At 43.3% G+C, this 27,266-nt stretch overlaps 1 protein-coding gene and 1 long non-coding RNA gene across 5 annotated transcripts in view; one reads left to right on the top strand and one right to left on the bottom strand.

The window, feature by feature from the left end:
- BTBD3 (BTB domain containing 3) overlaps positions 1-27,266 on the bottom strand; it is a 48,000-nt gene that overhangs the window by 9,291 nt on the left and 11,443 nt on the right. The window contains exons 1-2 of one of the 4 annotated variants that reach the window (XM_080407747.1): positions 12,393-12,489; positions 408-672 (exon numbers count right to left, since the gene is read on the bottom strand). In XM_080407747.1, coding sequence (XP_080263873.1) covers positions 408-550 — 143 coding nt within the window. In that variant the 5' untranslated portion in view covers positions 551-672; positions 12,393-12,489. The other 3 variants (XM_080407748.1, XM_080407746.1, XM_080407745.1) reach the window with 3 other exon arrangements.
- On the top strand, positions 590-5,218 carry LOC308071805. Its single transcript, XR_013931307.1, has 2 exons — positions 590-692; positions 4,855-5,218. It is a non-coding gene; the product is annotated as an uncharacterized lncRNA (long non-coding RNA).

The raw sequence follows: 27,266 nt of genomic DNA, 5'->3' as shown, positions 1-27,266 counted from the left end.
ATACCAGAGCATAAACTAAGGGTGCGTGCGTGTGCAATAAAAGAAACCCCAAACTTATGAGAAGTTTTCAAGAAGTAGAAATTAAAGTTGAGAGTATGTATCACTGAAAATCCTCACTAAGGTCTAAAAGCAAATCTTTACGAGCATGCTACAGCTTCCAGCAACAATTTTATTTACTCAAGACAAACAGCTGCACTGTCTGGAAAAAGATACTAAAATTTCCATTACCATAACACTTGTTTCACGGGGAAGGGGGGCGGGGGGGTGGGGAGGTGGGAGTTTAAGAAAAAAAGAGAGAACTGTGTTTCCTTCAATAAATAAATTAAAAACTAAATATATGCACTACAAACACTTTGCTACTTTTCATCACTCATTCAAACAGCAAAAATAAACTGCCCTGAACCTACCTCTCTCTGATGGTTGGATAAAGTCCTTGCCAATTAGGTGCCGGAATAGTGTTGTTGTTATTGAGATTTTGCTGGTGGTACTGCTGGACAGCAGTTGTATTAGTGTTGGCTGGTTTCTTTCGGGGAAAAATATCAGCAGCCATCTTCTTCTTCTTTTTGGTCTTCAAGGTAATGATTTCATAGCAAACTGGAGGCAATTTGCTGTTGCTACTGCTGCTGTTATTCCCCTTCTTAGAGCTCTTCTTGGACCTGTTCTTGACCGTCTCTGGAAGCATCAAGAAGAAGGTGAGACATTTCATGTTCTTTCCTTTCTCATCTACCATGAGTATACTTGTCTGTAAAGCTAAACAGCCTAACTCGCTAGGAACATTAAGAAATGCACGTGGAAGCTGTTAACAGAGCAGCAGAGCTCAGAGTTTGCTTCTTTTCCAGCAAGGCAAGGTGACCTTTCCAGTGCACCGAGTAAGAAACTGGCTTTAAGTTTGATCCAGTACTTGAATCGTTAAAAACATCCCCATCATTCCTGCCAGTTTTATTTCTTTCCCGATTTCCCGATAAGGAATTGCCAGAAAGCACTGCAGCCTGCGAAGAGGGTACGTGTGTGGCTGCAGCACCGGCTTTCTGAAGGGGGCTAGCAAGATGCGCTCGGTAGCCCTGCTCGCCTGCTCCGCAAGCTGAACTTGTGCGTTGAAGGGAAGGGAACAGAGTAGGTATTGCAGCCCTGCAGATGGAGTCTGCCGGCGTTCGGAGCCAATAGCTGAAGTCACCGATAACGATTGGACTCAGCCGCACAGTGACACCTATTGTAACGTACGCTGCTCTGACATTAAAGCGACAGCAGTCACACTCCTCATTCCATACGCAGAGCTAAGCAATAAAGTAATAAATGGCGTGCACAGTTGCGTAAGCACACGACTGGCCAGAAGCATGTGTGTTTTAGCTCTCCTTGATGCTGCTTGAATTTTCACCGGGGAAGCAATAAAAAGTTGCAATCGAGTAGAAAGACGTATTTGAGCCTAAATATTTCCGTGGGAGCTATTTCCACACACAGTCGGTATTCGCATGACTTCATTTGCCTCGAGTATTCCCACAAATCCCTACCGTAACAGTTGTGCAGCAAAAGCACACTGTAGATACCAGAACCAAAATTAAAGCAATCAACTAGCAGCAGCAAAGACAGCGATGCAGTTAAACAATCCCTTTCAGCTCAGCTTCTACTCCAGTGTAACATGAATAGAGATGAGGTCACAGCTTTAGCTTTAACTCCTTGTGTTTCTAGATAATGTAATAGCCTTTGACAGGGGTTCCAAATCACTAAGCAGTGCTAATTAAGCCAGCTTACACCAGACATGGTAGCACCACATCAGAAGAAAACTTCTAGATGTGCAATCAGATTAAAGCAATCAGAGTGAATATACTTAATCAATATTTCAAAGCATTAAATGAAAAAGTCTGAATGATTTACAACAGTCTCAGGCAGAAATCACTCCTTGAGATGCAAACACACTGATTTTATTCACAAATACTTCCTGAAATAAACAGGATATAAGCTATGCCAACCAAACCATTTAAATAGGAAAGATGACTAGTTTTCAGGCATTAGTTTACTTAGAACTTAAATTTAGATCAGATTTCCTTAACGGTAGGTCAAAAGTATTAAAAAACCCATGCAAGTATAGCCACTTAAACAAAAGCAGGGAAATAAAAAATGTAAGATATTAGGTATCAACATTACACACCTTCAAATAACGGGGATATAATTAAACACAATTTCATAATTATTTTCAAGTTTTAAAGAAAAACATCCTCATCTTTCAAAGCAGATTTAGATCTTTTTAGCCTTAATTAGTTTTGCTGGACAAAAGTACAACAGTGAAATTAAAGTGATCAAGGAACGGTGGAGAAAAGGCTGACCTTGCTGAAATCCCTGACAGAAATCTGCCACTGACTTGAACCTGAAGCACAGAAATATTACTCAGGCTATTTATTGAAACAGCATCACAAGTGCTTGAATCACAGTTGTGGCTTTGTAACACAATCTCAGAACGTCTTTAAACCTGAAACTGTGCAGGTAATTTAAAAAATTATCTGGTCTCCTTGGGAGACAGTCCATATTAAGCACCAACTAAACACCCTGGCAGTTGGCCATCTAGAGACTGCTGCAGTGGTTTGGGATGATACCATTTCCAGACACACGTCTGTCCTCTCTGAAGTCACTACTCACAGAAGGGGAAAAAGAAGAAAATGTGTCCATGCCTCAATGCTACACTGCACAACCCAACATCTTGGTGCAAAATCTCCTTCACCAGTAATTTAAAAGATGGTATGTTACACCTACTGTGGCTGAAAAGCAGAGATACACTCCTAAATACAGTGAGAGGCAGGGTTATGTAATTAAAAAAAAAAATCTAGCAAGCTCTTCTTTCTCTTCTCCACCCCCTTCCCCCATTTTTTTTTTTTTTTTTTAGTTTTTATCTGCAACAGATTGTTTTGGAAGGGAAGCTAACAACCTCAGCCATACTGAACTGCAGAGAGGTAAAAGAACGGGTAACGGAGAAGAAACTCATCTCACAGATACAATGTTTGTAACTGCTCACAGCTGAGGGTTTCTAACAGACACAGGAGGTATTCTCAGCACAAAATTTGAATTTGTTGAGTTTTCATGTTTTTTTCCCCTCTTTATATAATTTTCCAGCCCTCCTAGTTACAAAAATAACCCTTTTGTCACTGCACAGGGCAGACATTTAAAAAGGAAGAAGTTTTAAAAAAACTTTTAAAGATAAAGAAAAACCATGCACCCTTCAGAAAATCTGGTTCTCAGCACTGCAGTTGACAGAAGGTAAAAGATAACAAGGGTTTGGAGATTCATACGAGAGATTTGATTTTCATCCCATAAATCTATTTTATAGACTACCAAAACACATAAAAATCAAGGTCCTCGCACATTTTTTCAAACCACTTGACCAGTACAAATCCAAAGATTACACACATGCACCCCAGATAAGGTCACTGGGAGGATACAGAAGAGAAAGAGAATGACAAACAGACTGGCTGGTCAACTCACTGTGGGAAAGACAGATTGTAAACATGAACCTGTAGAAGTCCACCATACCTCTGACTTGTGTAGAACAATGCACGTATAGCATGACGTGCTTTCCTGCGAAAGGAAGGGAGGGAGAAGCTACAGCTGAAGCATGTTCTGCCTGAATCCAGCTCCAGCAGCCAGACAGACGCACACACCCCAGTAGACAAGAAGTATCTACGTGACAGGCTAAAAGTCCACCCCAGTAAATAAAAAGCCTAATTGCCATATTGCCTGTTCTTAGGCCATCCACAAAAATCTACTCTGCTGTAACTGGAAAATAGTGCCCATTCCAAAACAGACTCCAAAAGTTCCTACGAAAAACTACAAACCTATTACAGCTTTATAACACCTTCCATTGCTCAGAAACTGTCTCATTAGATGCATGTGAAATGGCAAAAAATCACCCAAAGAATTAGTGCTAGTTGCACTCACTCCATTTAGGCAACCACTTCCATTTATTATCCTATGGTTTTCTTCTTTTACCGTACACACACTTTAATGAACTTACAAATCAATGAGTTAGCAGTCAGGAAAAGCAATTGCCCCCCTGCTGAAAGACTAGTGAAAACCTCAAGTTCAAATCAGTCTGTCTCAGGAAAAGGATCAAGGAAATCAACCTTCTCTCACCCAAAGATCAATCCATTTCTGAAAGCTTATTACGTGTTCCTCACCTTCTTTGGCAATTCTCATTTTTCTTCATTAATTATACATAAGCAGAACCAAACTTGATATATACAACTTAGAAAAGGGAAATACAGTTCTTCAAAGGCACATTAATCTTTATTTGATAAGCAAAGCAGTCAAACCAGAAATATTTTAACTTAAAGGGTATAGGAAATTCCACGCTCAAATCTGAACACTGGCCTAACAAAAATCTAAAATGCCAGAGATGAAGAATTAAGCAAAGGACTATATTCTGAGGCTAAATACCATACATCAAGTTACATGCCCCTTTTAAATTTCTAGGAGTAAGTTACAAGCCCTTGGAAATCAGCTCCTGGCTAAGTATTGTGAAAAACTGAAGCATCAATTTTGCTGTTGAAATCCAAATGTGTGCAATATACCTGCAATCAGTTTGATTTATCCCTTAAGACAGCAATATACCTTGACGCTATTATGAGGGTTGGAACAGGAGTTGTACCAACTCTTGGTACAACGTTTAATACTATGTTACTACTATAATTATGCCTTTGTAAAGGTAACTTCCAATTGGAAATTAAATGATTTCTCGGGGTTGATGAGCATACTCTTCCTCATATTACATCAGTCTCTCCTGCTGCAATAGCAAGTATAACCATTTTCCTATTTTTTTTTTCCTTCTTATTCTAATAAGTTGTGGGTTTCTGTATCCCTCATTTACAGGTCCATTCTTCATGCAGTAACATGAACTGGACAATTACATAAAAACCCAGCTTTCATCAAAATCTCCAGTTTTCCATTATAACCAGATACTGAATAAAGGCATGAATTCCAAGTAGGCAATGAGAAAATACATATATTTTGTTTTGTAAAGTTGCGAAGCCTCTCACTTGACAGATATTATGTCTATGTATTATTAACATTCTTTGTTTAGATTCTGAAATTCCTCTTACATGGAAACAAATTTCATACCATGTATCATAATTAACCAAAATAAACACACAACATTACTTGTTCAACAGCTCTACCTGTCCACTGCTAATTTTCATTGCATTTAAGTTGACTTTAGGCACTCATTTAAAAATTTTTAAGAAGTTCAAAGAACAAATAAACAAAACAAAACACTCAAGAAACCCAACCCACACACCTGAGGAGCCTAGTTCTGTTTACCTATCTATGAATTGTTTAGTCATTGGGAAGAATCCTTCCCAATCACCATTCCAACCCTTCTGGTTTGTAAAAACGCTCATTTGGAAAGGGGACTGACAGCTCTACTCTTGCTTTCCTCAAATAAAAAATGCATTACAGTTGACAAAATCTTCCAACCTCCTCTCTCCTAAGTTTCTGATTGGCAGCACTGAAAGTAATCAAGATTGCATCCACTTCTGTCTGTTGCATGGGCAACTTGGCCCTGAAGTCTTACTAAGTAAGGTCTTCTACTGGGGGGGGGGGGGGGGGGGAGCAGTGTGGGGAAGGGGACAACAAAAAGCAGGAAGAAGGATGGGCAAAATTGTAAAGACTCTCAGAGAAACCAGTATACAGGGTAAAAAAATAGAGAGCATTTATTTCCCAGAATAGCCAAGAGCTGGGTAAGAGCAGAACAGCATCAAAGTAGAACTGCATTTTGAACCAACACTAGAAGCTTTCAACCAAAGTCCAAAATAGCTGAACTGTATTTTGCTATAGGTCTTACACTACACTAGCAACTTAGTTGTTGGCAAATCCTCTTCTCAACTGCTTAAGTTTTTAAAGTATGAGGATTTAAACACTTTGCATAATAATATCCACTGAGATAGTTTTTGCTTTTTTTTTCCTAAATGCCCTTAACTCTTTAAAACAAGAGCAGAAAGCCCTGAACGGCCCAGTCAACAGGTAAATACAAACTTACACAAATTAGAAGCTTAAAGAATGATTATTCAGATGTATTTTACTCTTTCATTATTGTGTTATTTGCCAGCATATACGCTGCGTCTCTGCATGGCACTTCTTTTTGGTATCCCTACCAAAGCAGCCTTAATCTTTTTAATATGTCCTTTTTGTATCTGCAATCATTTTCATTTTGGGTTTTTTGGGTTTTTTTTTTTGTGGTTTTTTTTTTTTTTACAGCAATATCTTTTTTGAGACAAAGTAATCAAAACAAAACATCATATTTAAGAATAACATTTAGCCTTATGTTTACTTGCGAATAAACATCCACTTTCCTTCTGTGTGGATTTCAATTGGCTCTCCACCACACTATTCCTACACGAAGTGCAACGTCTCCCACTGTCAGTTTTTTCCTATTTCCTTCTTGCTCTGCTGCTTGAAGTCCGCATTTTAACCCCAAACACAATGTATCACAAAAAACTTCTCTAGGCTGTTGGAGTTTTGTTTCTAAAGGTTCTGTTCCCAGCTGGGTCAAAACAAATACAGCTAGTATATTAAAGTGAAAAAGAAAAAAAAAGTTTAGAATTCTTTGTTTTTCATTATGATTTCAATACTATGCTTGCTGCATGAATGACAGTCCATATAAACCATAACTGCATTAAGAAAGGTTTATATTTACACAACCTACAGTGAACATATTTGATCCAGTTACAGTGAATTATCACCCAAACCTTCTGTTCTGAGCACATGGAAAGAAATAATGTGAAATGCTTCACTACAACACAAAATATATTTTACCAGCCTGCTGAGACATATTGCCCAATATCATAGTTCAGGAACTGCAGGTAGAAAATATCCCAGAGCAGAATTTGCAATTTATTCAATAAACATTAATTTGCTACTTGATAGTTCAAAGTAAAACCAAGGATTATAAATGAACTGAGATGAGAAAACCTGCAACTGCAAAATGAGAATGCAATTCAAGGTTACAGGAGATAAAACTTTTTCTACAAATTTTAAGCTGACAAATTACGCATTTCTTCCCCATCACTACTACCCTAGCTTGTTCATTTCACTTCATGTTGAGTCTTGCTCTTGACAGCCTGTGGGGTTAAAAAATAAGGTCTTGCTTTTTTTATTTATTTCTAAAGATGATATTGCAAAGCCAAAAGCATTCAACCCTTTTCCTAAGACAGAGGTCAACTTCAACTCTACTCCACCTCTTACCAAAACTGACTTACAAAGGAAAGATCAGATAGCTCAGGAAATTGGTAATGAGATACAGTGGTTTTCATCTCTAGGTCACTAATTCTAAATTGACCAAGGTCAACAGTAATCAAAAGTCATTAGCATTTAATGATCATTCAGTGCCCTGTGAGAAAGAAGCTAGTGATCTTAGTGCACTTCAGAAAAACCACCACTACAATTAGTACTCACATGCTGCCTATTTCAAGGGAGAGATCAGGATCGGATGACTACAGGCAGAACTTCCTATCTTACAGACAGATCTTGCCTATATAGACAAACCTTTATACGAATTTTAACTCGGCTCAGAAACTATTCCTTTTAAATTGAATAGCTAAATTAATATAGGGTCTATAAAGGGCAGATTGTAAGGTGACTGGGCCTGCTCCTTTACAACAGTGGTTCCCAAACGTCCTTGTCCCCCTACACACAATAGGTCTGCAAAAAGCCAATGCTAACGCAGATAAAAGACACTTCCTCAGCGAGCCATCACTTGTGAGAACTGATGGCACTATAAGAGTAACTACTCCATGAGTATCCACAAGGGGACTGCATTAGTTGATTATATTGGCATATAATTGTTCAAGGACTACATTTTTCATGTGCACATAACCTACATTCACCACGTCAAACCACAGCATTGAAGGACCCTGGGGACAAAAAAAGGGGCGAGGATATTGCTGTGACCCACAATATACTTGTTCTGGGGCCTGCAAACTCCTGGGACTGCCAAGCTACAGCACCTTCCAACAAGGTTGCGAAAAACAGAAGGGACTTTTGAAAAGCTTGGTTAGCTGTTTGTAATGTCAATGTCATTAGGGTCAGTCATGGGAAAACTACATCATGCCAATCCGTAGTTTTACACCTAGTGAAGTTTAGGGAACATGTGGCTTAAAAACCCAGAGCCCATCAGCATATGTGTTTACAGTGGAAAAACATACATGGAACCAGTCAGTATTTAAAATGGGGAACAACTGGTACAGCTTCTTATTCCCACTGCATTTTAGCTGAAGATTACTTCAGTTACTGAAAGAGAAACAGGTCAGTACATTGGCAAACCAAGCATTCGATAAGAAACGCTTTGTCAAACACGGTGGCTCACTTCTCAGAAGCAAGAATCAAAACCCATGAGTAACAACTCTTGCAGTGTTTTGACAACTGTTTAATAACCCCAGTTTTTAGATATGAGAGACTGATGACTGCTAACCTGAGCTGCATCCAAATAGTTCAAGGAACGGAACCAAACATTATATGCATTAAACTGCACTGAATTAATCTGCCTTTGCCACACATCAGAAGCCGTGGATCTTGTTACTTGCCCTTAACTTTGTTTCCAGACTCTCACAGCACAGGCAGCCTCTGTTTGAAAGGCGGTTCCACAGGGGTATAAAGATGTCAAATTTTCATCTTATCAACTGTTTTAGAAAATCAGATCTACTTTCCTTCGCAGCAAATATTTCAGTGACACTTGCCTATCAGATGTTACACTTTAGAATTTCGATCTGTTTCTCTTCCTCTTTACAAGTGAATGGCAGCTACTTTACAGTAATGATTTTTCAAGACTAACATACACATACTCCTCAAATTCTGGTTTCAGAATATATTTTTAAGCATCAAGATGTATTTGTCTAGTGATGTTAGGATATCCTAAATGCCTGTTCTCCTTCACAATAACTGTTTCAGAGACCCCACGACATGTCAGAACTGCAGTAGAAAAGAAGAAAGAAATCAAGGAAGGAGCAAGTGAATAAACATAGGAGCATAATTAAGGGGCTGTGCAAGGTAAACATACATATGCATTAGCTTTCTGTATTACAAAGTTTTATATAGTATGAAAACCTTCACTTTTTCTTGGTAGACAGAGTAGTATCACCTTGGTCTGACAGGAGAGCATCACCAAAACAAAAATCAAATTGCACTATGAAATCGAATGCACCTAGCTGCACTTTCTACATGTTTATGTGTGTATTATTACCCTACCATCACATAGTATTCCTTTGAGCTATGTTCCTTGACAGAAACTGAGCAAGCTGTCTAACAGGACAGAGATTTCTTTCATCTCTGAGTTGAACTGTATGCTTAGGACACCAAAGGCAGGCAAAACACTGCAACAAAGGGATAGTGTAAGCCACTGCACACATTTCCATTGTAAATAACACACAAGGTGACATGCTGTTACATAGCGTGTGGCATATTATGTATTAGATTTCAAAGGGGTTGTGTTCTATCAACTATGGCAAGCCTACATACAAAATCTCACACCTATCAGGCACAAGCAAACACGCTACCTGACTGAAGAGTTGCTTTCTTTTCCAACTCTCAGAAAACCCTTGCAACCAAGCAAACTTTGAGCAAACACGGAGGCAGCAAAGCTGTATTTCCAGAGAACGTAGTTTTTTGAAGAAAATGACTCCTTTAAATTGCTTTGGATGGATGTGAAGAGGAGAAACTGCAGCTAGGGTGGATACAGAATGTAACCTGGTACACAAATACCCTGTTCACAGGAGGGTGTCATCAGCAAGTCACTCAGCCCTGTACTGAAGTGGTACATGACCCTCTAGTGAAATATTTATTCAGGATATCAGATAATCTCAGGATACAGGTAACAGGGCTGGACAAGGTGATGTCTCAAGATGCCTCCCAAATCTGTTTTCCGCAATTCTACACCCTACTTACCCAGGACAGCCAGCAGACATTCACAGATCACCAACCAGTTCACCAGTGTTTTAAAATGCAAGCACTTTCAGACTCACTTGCTTCTCTTTAGCTTTCCGAGTTATCAACTCGGACAGGGCAGCAGGATCAGAAAACAGACAAGCCAGGCTCAGAAAAGAGCAAGTTTGCAAATCTGAATTAAGTGACCTTTTACGTAAGCTTTCCCACCCCTCTCTGTTTTCTGACATACATACATATAACGTGGTTATGTAATTAAGGCACAGGACTGGAATCCAACTTCATGGCAGAAAACAGAATTGAAGACAACTTCCACCACACAAAGCTTTTAATCTTTTCTTTCCAAGATTCCCATCTCTTATTTCCTTCTTTTGCTTTATCTATCAGCTCTTTGAAACTGTTGCTTATCACTTATTTGTATAGTGCTTCACAAAATAGGGCTTCCACGCCAGCTGAGGTACCTAAACACTCGCCAACAAGGCCAGCAAGGTTCAAGTAGTTAGTAGAGAGTGCTATATAGGAGAACTCTTATCAAAGAAAACCAATGCATGGGGCTGAATTACATTCTGCTGCAAAACTAGCATCATTTGCGCAAGTTCACCCAACAGATGAAGACCTAAATTTCTTCTGACAACATAACACACAGCCTATCATTATCTGACCTCTGTTTTAATTGAGCTAGCACTGATACTTTCATCATAAGCATAACGACTGTTTGGTAACTGCAAAAAAAAAAAAAAAAAAAAAATTGCTCAGAAGCTCTAACAAGCAAGTGTCCAAATAATCAAAACTACTGTTGCAACTTCCATCTTTTTTTCTCAGCTTTAAAGGGTGGCCTAAAGAAATTGCATACTGATTCTGAAGGGTGCTTCCTTCAGGGCAGAGCTGAGGATCACTGGAGGGGAAACACAAGGGAAGTTATTGTGCAGTTAGCTGCACAGTGTACTTACCATGGGGGATTTAAAAAACAAAACAAAACCCCACCAAACCCTGCACTCTACATTCAACTTTGTCAATCCTGCAGAATTTACTCAAATTAATAAGGCTCTAAGAGATTTTATTTGAAAAGTTAAATTACCCAATAAACCCAAAATACTACGCGTTGTGACACACTGCACATACTTTCTGTAGGAAACTGTGAGACCGGTACTTTCCCATCAATGAAAGTTATTTTGAGCCTGACTAGCAGAAAACTTAAAGTAGCTCTAACATAGTATTGCATACCTATAACCCAACATCACCTCTCTCTAGAAAAAACATTCAAAAAGCCCAGGACACCGATTGAAGTCTGACAGATTAGACACTGAAAACAAAGACTAACAACAATGCAGAAAACCCGCACCAGCACTCCTCAGATGAGACACGGTCAGTCTGGTTTAATTAGGTATGTTAGTAAGCATCATTTCAGGAACATATAAATACCGTAACTTCAATTCCAGCTTTTTTTCATTTTAAGTGAGAACAACCCGCTAGTCCCTCCTGGGTTTAAATGCGTGACCACTCAGGAAACAGTATAGGAAAATGGACTGATAAACGTGAAGGTTGCTACAGGTGGACTTCCTCGAAGCAAACAGGGAAAAAGTAAACTGTAAAGGTGTGGGCCCTTAACTACTCGCCTTCAGATACACGAGGAAGTTCGCCCAGGAACACGGGGAAGGGCAGTTAGTATTTACGTCAAACCGCATACAATTATTAATTGTTCCTCTAGGAAGTTTATTGAATCGATAATTAAAGTACTTCTTTAAAAGAAGCACTGCTTTAAGCAGAAAAACAAAAACTCACACCAAAGCCCAACTTTCAGGTCTACCCAGGTCTGATTTTCGCCCAGCGGCAGCGCTGCCCCACGCAGCCCCGCGGGCAGCCCCGACCCGGGGCTCAGCACAGCCGGGTCCGCGCCCGGTGCCCCCGCCCCGCCCGGCGCCTCCCGCCGCCCCGCTCCCCGCACCGCTCCGGCACAAAAGGCAGCTGCACAGGCGCGGGGCGGGGGGTGCACGGCCGCAACACGCCAAACGGCCGCGGGCACAACGGATGACTTGGAGCCGGCAAAGCCCGTTCCCCAAAGGGCTCTTTGTGCCGGGCGCCGGGGCGGCGGCAGCCAGGCCGGCCGCGGGGGGACCGCTCCCCCGCCTCGCTCTTCCCAAGTTTGGCGGCGGCAGCGCCCGGCGGTGCCGGCGCTCAGGTGCGGCCGCTCCGCCCCGTCCCTCGGGCAGGCGTCCCCGCAGGACGGCCAGGGACCAACGGCCGCCCGCCCGCGGCTCCCCCGCTGCCGCCGCCGCCCCAGCCCGGCCCGCCCGCCGCCCCAACGCGCCCCTTCGCCCGGCGCCGCGGCGGCTCCCTCACCCGCCGCAGGACGGCCCCGGCCCCGCAACGCCTGGGGCCCAGCGGGGCCACCCGCCGCCGCCTCAGCGCCGCGCCCGCCCCGAGCGCCCGGTACCGGCCGCCGCGCGCCCGCGGCCCCGCCCGCGCCCCGCACTGACCTGAGGGCGCCCCCGCTCCCGGGGCGGCGCGGCCCCTCGCATCGGCACGCGCAGCCCCGCCTCGCACGACGCGCCCGCTCGCCCCGCGCGCACGCGCACGGCCCCGCGCTGCTTTCCCCGCGGGCGCGAGCGCGCAGCCCGGGCGGGCGGGGCGGCGGGCACGCGCGTGGGCTGATCCCGCCGCGCCGCGGCCTCGGCCCGGGCCCGCACCTGAGGGGCGGCGGGGCCCGCGCTGTCCCCGGCCGCCGCGCGGCGTTGGCTGCCCCTCAGGAACGAGGCCGCGCCGTGCGGGCGGGCAGCGCGGGCCCTCGCCCCGGGGAGGCCGGTCAGGGCCTGGCCCCGCGGCCCACGCAGGTGCCGGGGTGCAGCCGGCGCCCGCCCGCAGCAAAGGGTTCAGTTTTCACCACCAGAAGTGGGGCTTTGGCAGGGGACACACTACCAGCGCCTTTTTTTTTTTTTTTTTTTTTTTAATTAAAAATCGCATTAATGCCTGAAATAGAAGCACGTGCTTGGCGGGTAGCATCCAACCTGCCTGAGGCGGCACCTCAAAAAAAGTGATTTCTGTGAAGGAAAGAGCGCACTGTTCCCTATAGACAACAGCTTTTTTGACTTGCAGTTACAACGACTATCATTTTTCCACATAAAACATTGTTTTTGTTCATCTGCTCTCCCTCCACCTCTAAGCAAAGAAAGAAAAATAAACCCTACGGCAACATCTCTGGCCGTAGCGTCTGTGTCTTATCCCAGGGCAAGCAACAGGCAGCCTGAGGGGATGAACCACCCTTCCCTCTCACATTTTTTAGTTTTGTTTTTTTTTCTCCAAATAAACTCAATCGTACAATAAGAAATTAATGCCACACATCCTTCCTTGCATGAGCTGTTCCTGTCCACTGCTCCTAAGGTTGCCAGGTTCAAAAAAAAAAAAGTGCAAAATACTTTTTATTTTTGAGCTGCTAAAGAAATAATCGACAGGAATAGAGGGATTTCCAGGATCAGCGCCCAGTTTATCCAGGAGCTTCATAAATAAGGGATTTCTCATAATGTACCCCGTCTATCTAACCACGTGGGAAATTAAAATGCATTGCTATCATTTATTTTTAAAAGCGTAGCAAAAGGCTTTATTTGAAGCTTTAGGGTGGGTTGTTTTTTTTTATTTCCCCTGAAGAAACAATTATTTCTGGAATCACTGTGGTGTTACAGCTTTAGTCTCCCATGAACATTCATTTATCTATATTATATACATATGTTATTTTAGCAGATACCTTCACAATGTGAAATTAGGCATATCTGTGGATAATCAGTACTTTGCTTTTCCCATTTTAATGTTTTAACTATTAAAATAGATAAGAAACTAAATAGCAATAATAATGACTGTATATAAGCACGCACACTTTATATAGCTCCTACGGATTTTACTAGCAGAGTACATGCCTTAAATTATAGTGTTTAAATGATGATTTAATTGGGACTTGGGAAGCCAACAAGATATTCTTGTCTGAAGTAAACTTAAACACACTGTAGATAACCACTGTAATTTCCATCTGAAGGTAAAAAGCTCTTTTGCAGCTGGGCTAATTTGGGTGGGCAAGCAGTGAGGAGAATCCCTTGCCTCCAATTTAGAGGAGGTTATTTTGCAACCTGAATTTGAAATCCCACAGTGGGAAAACATTTTCTGGCCATAACCCCAGCACATCCAGGGGGTAGAAGATCAAGTCCTGCAATATTCTCCACATGTGCACTCCTGATTGAGAGGCAACAGGGGCTGCCCAAATTAGGACCACCACTAAATAACATTTGCTTTGCTTTTTTTTTTTTTTTTTTTTTTTGGCTCCTTGCAGCTTTCCTGCATTTCCAGCTGAGCTTGTTCAGCTGTGCACAGGGGCTTGGCCCATGACTATCTAGGATCCCCCAAAGAGCTCCACGCTCTGATTTAATACAGATATCAACACCAGATTAAACTGAAGCCATCACCACCACCACCACCCTGCAGCAGGCTTTGCATACCCAGCTGAAGCTGCTCCATTACAGCCAGTAGCACAGGAGGCTGTACACAGTACTGGAGCACCAGTCCCACCCCACCCTCAGCTCTCTTCACTCGTAGGGACCTACAAACACGGGATGACAGGTTATACCTTGTGTGCATGGTCCAGCTCAAACACATGCTCACAGCGCTGCTTCTTGGCACCAAAGCGCTGATGTTCAGAGCTACAGTCTCTCCTCTTGCTCCTGCAATTGCACACCCAGTATTTGTTACCTGCTTTGAAGCATACAGACATGCTGTTACCGGTCTGAGTTAAACAGACCTCTGTGTAGCTCGCTGTGTTTAGTCACATAGCACTGCCGTTTACTGACAAGTCTCAGCTCAACTCCAGAGCAAACAAGCCTCCAGATAAGCCAGACCTGGCCAGAGCTGCAGTTACAGCCGATATTTTTTTAGGAAAGATTCCTTCACTGAAAGGGTGGTCAAGCATTAGAAGCTTTAGAAGCATTAGGCTGCCCAGGCAGGTGGTGGAGTCACTGTCCCTGGAGGTGTTTAAAAAAAACACATAGTTGTGATGCTTAGGGATGTTGTTTAGTGGTGGGCTTGGAGTCCTGGGTTAACAGCTGGACTTCACGATCTCAAAGGTCTTTTCCCAACCTAAGTGATTCTATGATTCTCTACTGGGACACCAAAACCATCTTGCAACAGGCAACAAAAAGGGCAAAGCTCCTGCTGAGTGTTGATTGCTGTCACTCACCCTCCAGGGTGACTATATATGTATAAAATGTGTAAAAAAGCTCATGAGGAAGAGGAGCCATAGCCCAACAGCAGCTTCAGAGAGGGTCTTGGGGGTGTGCCTTCATGGCTTTGGGGTCTTGCCTGCTCCCAGCCCAGGTTTCTGGGCCAGCTCCAGCATTGCCCATTACAAACCAAGGGCTGTGCTACTGGGGATGGTAAAGCTGAACTGGCCGCGTGTTGGGGAGAGCTGATCAGAGTATTTTAGTTGGTGTCTGCAAAGGCATTTAATTGGGATAGGTTCTGCTCTGTGGCGGTGGTAAAATAAAGCCAGATATGAGTCACATTCAGACTTATCTGTTCTCACATCACAGGCATATTTTCCAGGTATTGAGCAGCACTTTCCCAAAGACTTACTAACTTGAAAAGCCATTTAAATATTCATTTTCCAGTTCAACTTGCATGCTGGGTACGTTCTTCCAAGTGCTCCAGGGTATAATTAGTTTCTCCAAAAGCATCTTCCCACCAGGCATTTTGCTAGTGCTGACCACATTTTCCCTTCCACATCTCCCCTCCTCCCCAACCTCTTAAAGCTTCGCTGAATTTCTATGCACAGCCTCCCGCAAAGGTTATCATCTTATGTTTAATAGGGGGGAAAAAGACAGTGCAAGAGATTTACTGCAAATGGAAGCCATTACTGGAGCAGTTGTCAAATGAAAGAACAATATAATAATGTCTAGCCATAAAGATATGAAGAGTTGCCTGTCAGAGACAAACACCTGACTTGTAAAATTAGCCTGGGCAGCTGCTGCAAGCTTTTGGCAGGCAGGACAAGATCCTCACAACACATGGTTAAACACCCAGGTGTTTTGTGGCTATACAGGCTCAGAACTGGGCACCCAAGCTGGGACCAGCCAGAGGGAGATGCATCAGCATCCCAAGACCACAGGAGGTTTGTGTGAAGCAGAGCCAGGGGTCCAGCTCAGCACCATCCCAAGGGTCCTCAAGGGGTTACCACATCCCCTGGGTTTATTCAGGTGCTGGATGTCTCCCAAAGCTAAACGTGTCATCTGCCGCACAGCTGTAGCTCACTGAGGCAGCCAACCCCAACTTTTGGGTTAAGTATTATGTAACTAATACCAGATGGTGTTGAATTCTTTCTGCCCCTTGAGCCATAAGGTCAGGTCATACAGGCTATGAAACCACCACTAGAAGCTTGTTATTTCTAAGTCTAGTGTACTGGCACAAACATTTTTCCTCATCTCTCCCAGTTCTGCCCTCCTGCCAAGAACTGGGGCAGAAACCCCTTCAGGCTTAACCAAATGGCTGTGAACCTTTCCAAGATAAAAATGCATGGACAAGTGGATACCAGTGCCCATCACAAGGGAGGGAAACATTATATTAGCAGAGGAATCTTTGATTTGTGTCTGAGAACCAACATCTCCTATCAAGGACCATCCAGCTTCTCTCTCCACATACACCAGCACCTCTCCATCACACAGGTGCTGGACCTCAGCTCTCCCCTCCCCCCAGAAAAATCCCCAAATCACTTACTTTCAGCAGCACAGTCAGTTCTCACACCTCCTTTCCTCCAGATGCACACATCTGATATATCAAGGCTACACCAACACCCAGCTCCTCATCTCCATTTCAAGAGCTTGTGCTCCTCCTGCAACCTTTTATAGCTGGATCACATCATCATTAGGCCCCAGGTGCAACAGTCCCAGGTGCCTTGTAACCCTTCCTTGCTTGCTTCAGGAGGGCCAGTGATACCAGTAGCAGCTCCAGGGGCTGCCTCTATGTTTTGTGAGTGCAGTGCTACTTGTTTTGGTGTCTGGATGTGAAAGTGTTGGCCACCATGATTTGTAAGCCAGTTTAAGATATGGAAAAAAGCATGGCAGGAGCCTTCCTAGCGCTGGCTGCTAACTGAGGTGGTCAGCCTAGACCAAATGCAGAGAAAATCCCATCACAAGCTTGCTAGCAATACATGCTTTTAACAGCCTGAAGATTGATTCCTGCTGTCTTTAGGCATAGCTTAAGAAGGAGCTGAAGCCCCTGTGGTATCTGAGGGAGTATCTGCTCTTCTGAAACACTCCCGAATAAGGCATTTGATGCAATCCAAAGGATCCAAAACCCCAAAAAGCTGCTCTTCAGCATTGTCTTTTGGAGGCAGAGCTCAAGAGTTATCTCAGAGAGAACTTTAATGTCCCCAGATACTGAAAGGTATAGAGGAAAGCTGTCCTTAACTTGAAACTTTGGCGCTACTATTCAAATTACAGAGAGACAGTATTGCCTGAATGCTGGGTGAAGAAGCTTCTGCTTGCATCAGTAAATATATAAACAAAAAAATGAGCCATGTTTTATTTTGCAGTCGAGAGGGAGGAACCACAGTTCGTGGTCATGTTTTTTTTTCTTCCTAACAGGGTTGTCCACCAGAAAAGGGAAAGGTGGAAAGCTGAGGCTTTTCTGTTAAAGATGGGCTGCAGCTGGCGGTGGCGATGGCTGTGGCAGACCAGTGGTTTTTCTCCTGACCTTGGGAACACAAAGAATTAAAAAACCTCCTCCATCAGGGAGGTGTTGCCTGGGTTTTTGGCTCTGCATGCCCGTGTGCTGGCACCAGGCTGGACATGGGTGCAATGATGCAGCTGCGAGCAGAGTCCTGCCCAATACATGGGTGCCCCCATCTCAGTAAACTGTGTTCGTGGAATGCCAGGAGGCTCTGCCCCATGCACTAGGGAAGCAAGCATTCCTCAGCCAGGACTCTTGGCTTTGCATAGGGCAAGGTATAGGATGAGCACTATACCTTCTGCATGCATGTGCCTGCTGTATCTACCAGCGTGAAGTTAGGAAAAAAATATCCAGCAAACACTAACAAGCCAATAGATGACTCTGAATAGTCTGTTCCATTGCTCAACTAGTCAAGCCTCCCCAAATCTGCAGTATTAAAGACTGCCCCAAAGTCCTCAGAGAGACTCGTATGAACTGGGACGGTCCCTGCAAGCAGCTGCTTGTGGGATGTGATGGAAGAGCGGCACGCACTCCCCCAGTTTCTGGCTAGGCCATCAGCCCCCAGCATGAGGAAGTGCTAACACCAGGCAACTTTGCACAGAGGCTTAACTTGCTTCTGAGCTCTGATGGTGAAATAAGGTGGTTTTAATAGAAAAATTAGAAAGGAAAATGGTTATTGAATTTTACTACAAAACCCCAAGGCAGAATAAGGAGTAGGATGCAAAAATGTTTGAAGAATTTAAACCTGCAGTATGGAAGGGCAGAGTGTTAATAACAGCAGCCTTAATTACCCTAACTTACAGTGGGCGTACCCTGTAATAATTTTCAAGTATCGTTCAAGTGATCATAACAGGTTTGACCCACCGCTTCTTAAATAAACTGCTGCAATTATTAATATGCATGTATGATCAGGAGCTGCCGGAAACAACATCTCGAGTCTGTTATTGTGGAGCAAAAGACATGGGTACAAATCTTGCCCTTGATAATTTTTTGTGCATGGGTTATGGACCAAGCAGGAGGTAGACGGTGTGCAAAAGGATGCAAGCAGCATCTACACAGCACGCTGGGAGCATGTGGGCAGGGGGTGTGTATGAATCTTTGCATCCTTCAGAGTGACTGAAGAGATCAAACGCCCTGTTTCTGCTCCAGAGACATTAGCTTAGTCTTCCCTGTCCATCCCCTTTGTGCATGTGTTTTGATGACAGTGTATGAATGGGGTGGATAATCCAACCTCAGCTCCATGGGGAGAGCTGGTCACAGCGATACTCACCAGCTTTGCCTCCCACTGACTAAGTATGTATTTTTTAATCCTGTCCTTTCAGTGCCCAGAAGAAGGGGACAGGCTCTCTCTGCTCCTTGCCTCTACACAGCAGAGGGCATGGATTAGCCCTGAGTGAAGCATCTTGAGAGCCGCGACCATCTGGCTGTCATTAGTTTGATTTGATTTGATGGAAATGGACAAATGTAACAATTAGTATAGCAAAGCCTCCTAATTAAAAAAAGAAAAAAGAAAAAGAAAAAAGATGACGGTGATTGAGGATGGATGGGTTTTTAATTTTGTGCATGAATGAAAGAACACGTTAATTAAAATCCAGGGTTTATTTATTTGTTAGTCTCATTTTGTAGCAAGCTGCTTCAAGGTCCCTGAACCTGGCTGACAGATCACATCTTTGTACCACAGCCCTTGAAATCCTCCATGCTGGATTTCTTCTCTCCTCTCCTCCCCCCTTGTCTCCTCTCCTCCTCTTCTCCTTCTCCGTATCCTCTCCTCGTCCCCTTCTCTCACCTCTGCTCCTGCATTTCCTCCCTGACAGCCCACAGCCCCTCACCGGAGGGTGGGTGGTTGCCTACAGTAGGAATAGCATGAGGACAGTAAGGTACAGGGAAGAGCCTGGCACCATGGGGTATTTCAGGACTGTTTTATTGAAGTGCCACCATTTCAACTGCAAGTGGAATGGAAGCAGGAGGCATTCAGCCCTCAACATCAACTGGCATTGGAGATGTCTAGGTTAGTGACTTAACTTTGAAGCTCAATAGGTATTCTAGAAGAAGTTTCAGATGGGAACTAAATATACTGCAGGATAGTGACTACAGTTCCCCAAATGCAGAAAGAATGCCAGCAACAAATCCATCCATGATTTATTCCCTGATGGCAGAGGATGCGTTGACCTGATTCGGGAAGCCACTGGATGGCAAATGCTTTGGATGTGATGGTCCCATCATAGCACCATCACATGGCAGATGACGGTGCCACCAGCCTGCTGGGTCTCGGTGGGAAGAGGGGTAACCACCCCAGTGTGAGGTGGGCATAGCATTGCTGTTCTAATAGGGTTTTTTCTCTGAAATGCTTTTGTTCTAAATTAATACTGTGCGTGAGGAAAGCTGGCTGGCCAGCAGGTAACCTAGTAAACTGGTGAAGTGCACATCAGTCCCAGTCAAACCCTGTGTGTTTGTAGGAGTCACGACTGGGAAGAATAGTCTTGTTCTGTGAATAAATAATTGCTCATAGGAAAGCTTCTCCCAGCAGGGTCACATTAGTACCCTGAGAAGTGACAGAGTCCAAAAATTCAGCATTTGTAAGAATACCAGTGTGACAAGCACAATGCGATTATGAGGCAAAACCCCCCGTTGTTTCAGTGTGCATTGGCTGGGATTTGTGCCTGCCCCTGTTCTGCCTGGCAAAATGCGTATTCATGGCTGAAACAGTGCAGGTTTGGGCAGTAGTTACCCAAAAGCCTAACTGGAGGTGTGCCCACATGCTGTATTTTAACCTTTTTTTCCCCTCTTCAAATTATCTTTAGGAAATACCTACATGAAACTTTTTTTTTTCATTTTGTTTCAGCTTTTCATTTTGAAACTACATTTTTTCTGTTGATTTCATAATAAAAACTACAGAAAGAGTTTTAAAAGGCCACATAGCAAAGAGGATTAAAGAACCTGAAAATGAAACCAAACAGCTTAGGGATTTTTTTTTTTCCCTCTGGTCCCCTTTGGTTCAGCCAGTGAACCAAAAAAACCCCATTATTCATAAAGCTGAAATGAGTTGTATAAGCATTCAAGAATTAAATGCAATTAAATATGTGTATGCAGCCTAACAGCAAGGTGATTTCTTTGCAAGTTGTCTGGCTGTGTATTAAGAGTTGCAGTTGGTGGGCTTGTCACCAAGTTACATTATTTCCCCCGAGATCAAAACAAATCAACATTTCCCCACTTGGTGTTTTTGAAGACGATGTTTCAGTAACAGCTGAACAGCAGGGTCTGGAAGTGAACTGGATTATAGACAGAAGGAATATTAAAGTGGAAGAAAAATTCAAAGACTACATGAACTCAAGGAGAGGAAATGGAAGAAATTATTTATATATTTTTAAAAATTATTTAGGTTTTAATGATACAGTTTGTGATTTCTCACGTAGGTCACAAATTTAACACAACTGTGCCAGTACCCCTGCAAATTACCAACCCTGAAGTAATTTGATAAAATCAGACTATAATGTGATCAAGGAGATAGGTAAAAAAAAGAAGAGCAGGGGTTTCAGTAGTAAGGGGACCAACATTTAAACATACCAGATTTTCTGTTCTGGAAGAAAAAATCACAAGAAAAATATAACTGCAGGCTCTTAGGATGGGATATCTTGCAGTGTATACAGTACTCACATTTAGGAAATAACCAGGGCATTATATTGCTGGTTATTCTTTGATTATACACACTTCCATGCAAGGTCAACATTTTTTTTTTTGTGTGTGTGTACAATGTTCTGGGAGCTCTTTTGCTGTTTCTTTCCTCTGTCAGTCTGTGGCTTTCTCCTCCTGACAGCTGCCGGCTTCACTAAATGAAGGACGGATTTTTCTGCAGTGAAAGATGCTTTTTTCTTTAGGGGGGAAAAAGGGGGTGGTGGTGGGAGATATAATTGTACTCATCACCTGCAGGCAGATATATTGCAATTTTGATTTTCAAGGATATGATGAAACATCTAGTTTGCTCATCCGGGTTTAGTGGAAGAAATTGAGCTGGTTTTCTGCAGGGGCATGAGAAACTGTATAAATAAGGATCCCCTCTGGCTGGACTGATACCCACAGGGGACAGGCCTCCCAACATCCCTCCTTGGTAAGGACGGTCTCCCATCACTTACCCTACCCGGTCCCTGTAAGCGATATGCCCCCAGGATTGTACAGGACTGGTAACTGCTGGAGACGATGGGGTAGGCTCTTCGCTGGTGCAAACAGTGGGGTCTCTCTTGGTTTTTAGGGTGATGACTGCTCACACCACACACACACTCAGCCCTGTTTGACCTCATGGTGAGCAGTACAGGTCTTAGGGTAGGGTTAGGGGCAGGGTTAGATAGCTTGGGGATGCTGCACTGATAACGTAAGCCTGATTTATTTTTTAACAATAAAATGTTGTATGCAGGAGTTTTTGCAATCCTTAATGCTCCTGCTTGCAAATCTCTTTGTCAGAATTAATGTGAGATGCAAATATCATTTAATTTGATCAAATAAGCAATAAAACCTGGCTGGCTCAGCTGGCACAAGCACCCTCCAGCCAGAGCAGCTGTACTGCTTTACACCTGTGGAGGTTTTGGCCCAAGTTTTGCTATAGCTGAGCTCCAGCCAGTAAAACCAACATTGATTTTCAATTCTCCAAGTAAAAAAGAGAATTGATTTTTTTTTTTTTTTTTTCCTGCAGGCAGGTGGAAGAATGTTACCACCAGCACAGCTTTTCTTAGCATGAAACTGGGCTAATCAACCTGCAACGGCCTGCATGGTAAAGAATGTGCATTCATGGAAATGAGTATTTGTTTTGCTTTGTTTTTAATAAAATAATAATAAAAATATATGGTTCTTCAATAAATTATTATTTGTAATCAGAACTTTATAGTTGGAGAGAGACAAACCAGGAAAACATCCAACAAAGGGCAAGGAATGTCCTAAATAGGTATAAAAACACCGATAGCAGTTTGGAAACTCTCATCCCAAGTCAGGGGGCTCTTGGTTTTGGCCCCCCATCATCCCACGTGCATCTCTGCTTGCTGCCAGGTGACCTCCACGTGAGCACACCACAGATTTCAAGACAATGCTTCTTAATCTACGGAGACATACATTAGAAAAACTGATGGGGGGGAAGGGACAACCACATGGTTTTGGGGTGACCCACATAAGTATGTCAAAAATTGCTAGAGAAAATGAGAAGGAAGAGAGCTGGGTTTCTTGTCAGTGCACTTTCAGGTGTTAAGTACTCATAGCTGGAGCTGTTTAAAAACAGCGGGTCACTACCAGCCTCCAACAAGCAACATGTGGCTGTGCTGTAGGAACCATCCATTCCTCTTGAAAACAATGGTGGCTGTTTATAAGAATCAAATTAAGCATTTGCTATGGGTAAGTGTGCTGACAAAAGGAGCAAATCTGTGAGTAAAAAACCCGCACATTCAATGGAAATGTTTCCTTATACATAGAAATGCCACTGAAACAGGTGTTTTGCTTGCATTTTTTTTTTTTTTTTGAAAAAGGCTGTATTTCAGGCTAGTTTCCCCACTGTATCTGCATGCTACAGGCATGCCCCACCTGGGAACACATGGGAAAGGAGTTACCTGCCATTCCTTGTTTCTGTCAGAAGTACCTTGAATATTTTAATGCTTAAAGATAACCAAGATCCAGGACAATGGCAGGAAATACCAGATGAGGGCATCAGCATCTCTAGACTTATGTTTTTGATATTATAAACCATTCTGTTTAATTAAAGACCCTCGAGCTCCCTGCATGAGCCTATTTGTAGATGGTGGGGGAAGGATAAGCTCCTCTAGCAATTTTGTGCATCTCTTTCACTTTCCTCAAGATTTCTCCACACGTATGCATCCCACCATGTGTTGAAGTAGCCTTTATTGATCTCTTCTGACAGTGGGGTCTTAGTAATTTATTGCAAAGGGTGTAATAAATAATAGTAATGAATGTCATCAACTAGCATCTGCTGCACAGGAACCATGCCTGCAGCCATCAGCTTCAGACTGAAACATAGACTCATAGAATGGTTTGGGTTGGAAGGGACTTTAAATATCATTTAGTTCCAACCTCCCTGCCATGGGCAGAGACACCTGCCACTAGACCGTGTTGCTTCAAGCCCAATCCAGCCTGGTTTTGAACGCTTCCAGGGATGGGGCATCCACAGCTTCTCTATGCAACCTGTTCCAGTGCCTCTTATAGATGTAATCAAAACATCTTTGATGATTCACTTCCCATCATTCCTCTACAGTATTCAGGATATAAATAGCTGTGGTTTAGGTACAAAAAACTTGCAAACCATCCTCCCGGTAGCCTTCTATGCAACAGGACAACTCCAGCAGGGTTAATGGCTGCTGTTGCAGGGTATGAAGGGAATATCAATCATAGTTCGTTTGTCATCAGGTATCTGGGGTGGACACATGCTCTGCAGAGCAGGACTGACAGACTTGTCAGGATGTGTGGGGTTCAGTTACCAGGAGGGACCATTTCATCCATAAGTGAGACATTTAGGGCGAACACGGAGGATAACCACGTAATGAGATGTGAAGTATTTCTTAGCTGGTCACCCAGGGACAAGCAGCATTAGAAATGGAGCTGGAGCTTTCCTTGGCCAAATACTAATTAGAAGGAATGAAGAAAAATAAATGTGCAGTGAAAAGCCTTTCTAAAATGGTGATGTAGCCTGCCTAATCTTTATAAATGCACTGGCTAAAAACCCCTGATCTCCTCTAAGTGGGTAATAATGGAAAAGCACCAGAGGTTTCAAATGGAGGTCAGGTGAGTTCTAGTTAATGCAAACATTAACTCCATTCCAGCTGGGAGCCTTTCATGAAACATCTCCCATTAAATATGGCAGTCACAGGGCTCAGCAGAAGCTTTGCCATCTCAGTTCCTTCAAACGTGAGCCCATGCATGCAATACGAAGCCTGGCTCCCTTTAGACAACCCTTAAAACATCTGCAGCAATTGCATAGTCCTGTTGGCCAAGTCCTTTGCTAAAAAGCTTGCTGCTGTGGAAGTTCTGGGAAGGATAAAAGGTGGCACCAAGATTCTGCTGCTTTCCAGGCAATAGCTGCATATCTGGGACTGCTAGAAAAAAGCCCAAGGCTTCGTGGAGGGTCAAAACATATGCCAATAACTGCTGACTGGTAATAGTTATGAGAGCCAGCTATCCATTGTATCACCTAGTCCCAGGTATGCAAAACACAACTACAACACTAATTAAGTCATGCTCTTAAGTTGAAGACATCATACTGCAAAAGATCATGATCATTGTAGTGCTGGTATTCAGTGTCTCATTATTTTCATGTATTCTCGTCCTCCATGGTTTTGGCAGATTGAGCCTTTGGAAGGAAAAAACCCCACACCTAGGACTTGAATCCTAGGTGTAACGGATATGCTCTGCATGGCTTAAGCAGAACCCAGGTGCAGCAAGCCAGTTTATCCCAGTCCCCAGGAGCTGAGCTGACTGGAAACACTGGGGTCATACAGGGGATGCACGGCGGTCACAGGGATGCACACTGCTGGCCAGATTCCTAAATGTTTGTGCTGTGCTTTCAGCTTTTAATTGCCGATGATTTGAAGAAAACTGCTGGATAAGGTAGCTTAAAGATTCACCTTTTCTGGGGAAAAAAATAACTAAAAATAACAAAATAATCCAGATAATAGCAGTGTTCAGGAAGAGTACAAGATGCAGCCTCATGACCTCTGAGATGGAGCATCTGAGAGAGAGAAAGCACAAAGCAGCATGGGCTATGTTGATGGTGTGGGCTGTGCTTGTTTCATCCTAGCCTTTAACACGGACATCCCATTGTCACCTGCCATCCAGGTGTCTTCTCGCAGTGCTGACTCTCTCCCAAGACACTGGGAACGGCCATGGGCATCGAGTGAATGCTTGCAATGTGCCCAATGAGTGTTCATCAGCAGAAGATTAATGCAAAGGAGAAATCTGCAGAGAGATTAGCGAACCGATTCAGACACCAGACAAGGCGACTTCAGTCGCTCTGTAAGGAATACATTTGTACATAAGCTAACAACTCTGCTACAGTTTCATACGTCATTAGGCTAATGTTCTGTTTAAATAGAGTTATCAATCATTTTGTTATTAAACTCCTTTGTGCCTGGCAACAAATTGATGGGAAACGAAAGCATTAGTAGGTTGTCTGAGGATTATAAAACGGTACTTGTAAAGCTCCCACTGCTTCTGCGGAAGGTGAAAAAGCGCAGTGAAGCTAATTGATCGTGCCAAAACAAGCCTCCAAAAGTGCTGCAACTTAAACAGAAATAACAGAGTTGCCTTTTATTTGTTCTGACATGCTTCAGCCTTCCAAGCAAACATTTGGGTCACAATTTCAGCCTGTTTTCCACAAGTCCTGAAACTTTGTGGTTTAAAAAAAAAAAAAAAAAAAAAAGGAAAAAGAAAAAAATAAAAGGAAAGCTGCATCTCATGAAACCTGTAGTTCCAGCAGATTGTACCTTGAGGAAGATGTGAACTGACACTAGACTCCTTATTTCAGAATTAAAATGCTATACTCTTGCTGAGAAGTTATTACATACCTAAGGAAAAAAGAAATCATAATTTGCTCTTGTAGGTCTTTATTCTAGTGATCAGTTGCTGAGAGGTACTGTAATAGTGCCCTGCTTAATTCTTTTTTGAAGTTTGTCACTTAAACTATGAGTAAAACTCTTCCATCTCACAATTACACTGTTAAGTTTCACTTCTATATTATGGTCACGGATTTTTCAGGGAAACCACATTTTGTGCATCACATCCTGCATGAAACACATTTTTACTTTTCCCAGGAAGCAGTTAAAAATCATGTTTATTAGCCCTGTCAACAGCAGCTGTTGAAATGCTATAGCTGTACTTGTTCTTCATTCCCACAGCTGTAGCTCCTCAAGGAGAACAATGAAAGGTCAAAGGCAGTGGCAGCCGATTTTCCTACACCAAGGTCTAAGTCTTTCTCCAAACTTCATCAACTTCAATACGAAAGCACAATCCCGAGTGGCACAGAGCAGGCAGAGACATCAGTTGTTCATTCTTTCTTCCAACAGAAGAAGAGGTGCCTTTGAGTCACACTGGTAAGAGCCAAATTCAGAAAGAGGGAAGAAGAGATGTCTCTTCACATGATGGGGAGAAGATCTGGAGCTTCCCTGCCCACAGACACTGAGATGCAGGTGCTCGCTTAGACTCAGGAGCAGCACTTGGAAATCCCATTAGGGTTAATGGAGAGGCAAAACACGTCAGGCTATGAACCTCTTAGGGGCTGGGGGAAGAGAGCTCCATTCCTGCCTACAGGCTCCAGTGCCAGGATGAACTGCAGGGTGGGGAGAAGCTCCTATGTTTTTGTGCCAAGCAAATTTTGAACACCCACCTTCTGTTATTGATGCTTATTGGTCCAAAAGCCAGTTGCATCTTCTCCCTGCCTATCAAGGGGCTTTTCTACTTAAACAGATTGAATTATAAATGTGAAATTGGGAAGAAAAAGGCTTTTGAAGCTTGATTGCCTTGCTCCAGGACCATGCCAGCAGGTGAGGAGCAACAGCAGACTCTTGTCTGCTTCCTAAGCCCCACCAAATGACTATCTTTTGCCCTCAGCTCTGATTCTGCTGCAAAGCCCGTGGCAGCAGCCACCTGGCAGTGCCTGCAGAGGGTTA

The sequence above is a fragment of the Falco punctatus genome, assembly GCF_963210335.1.
Source record: "Falco punctatus genome assembly, chromosome: 12".
NCBI classification, from domain to species: Eukaryota; Metazoa; Chordata; class Aves; order Falconiformes; family Falconidae; genus Falco; species Falco punctatus.
This window is presented reverse-complemented; position numbering and strand designations above follow the sequence as displayed.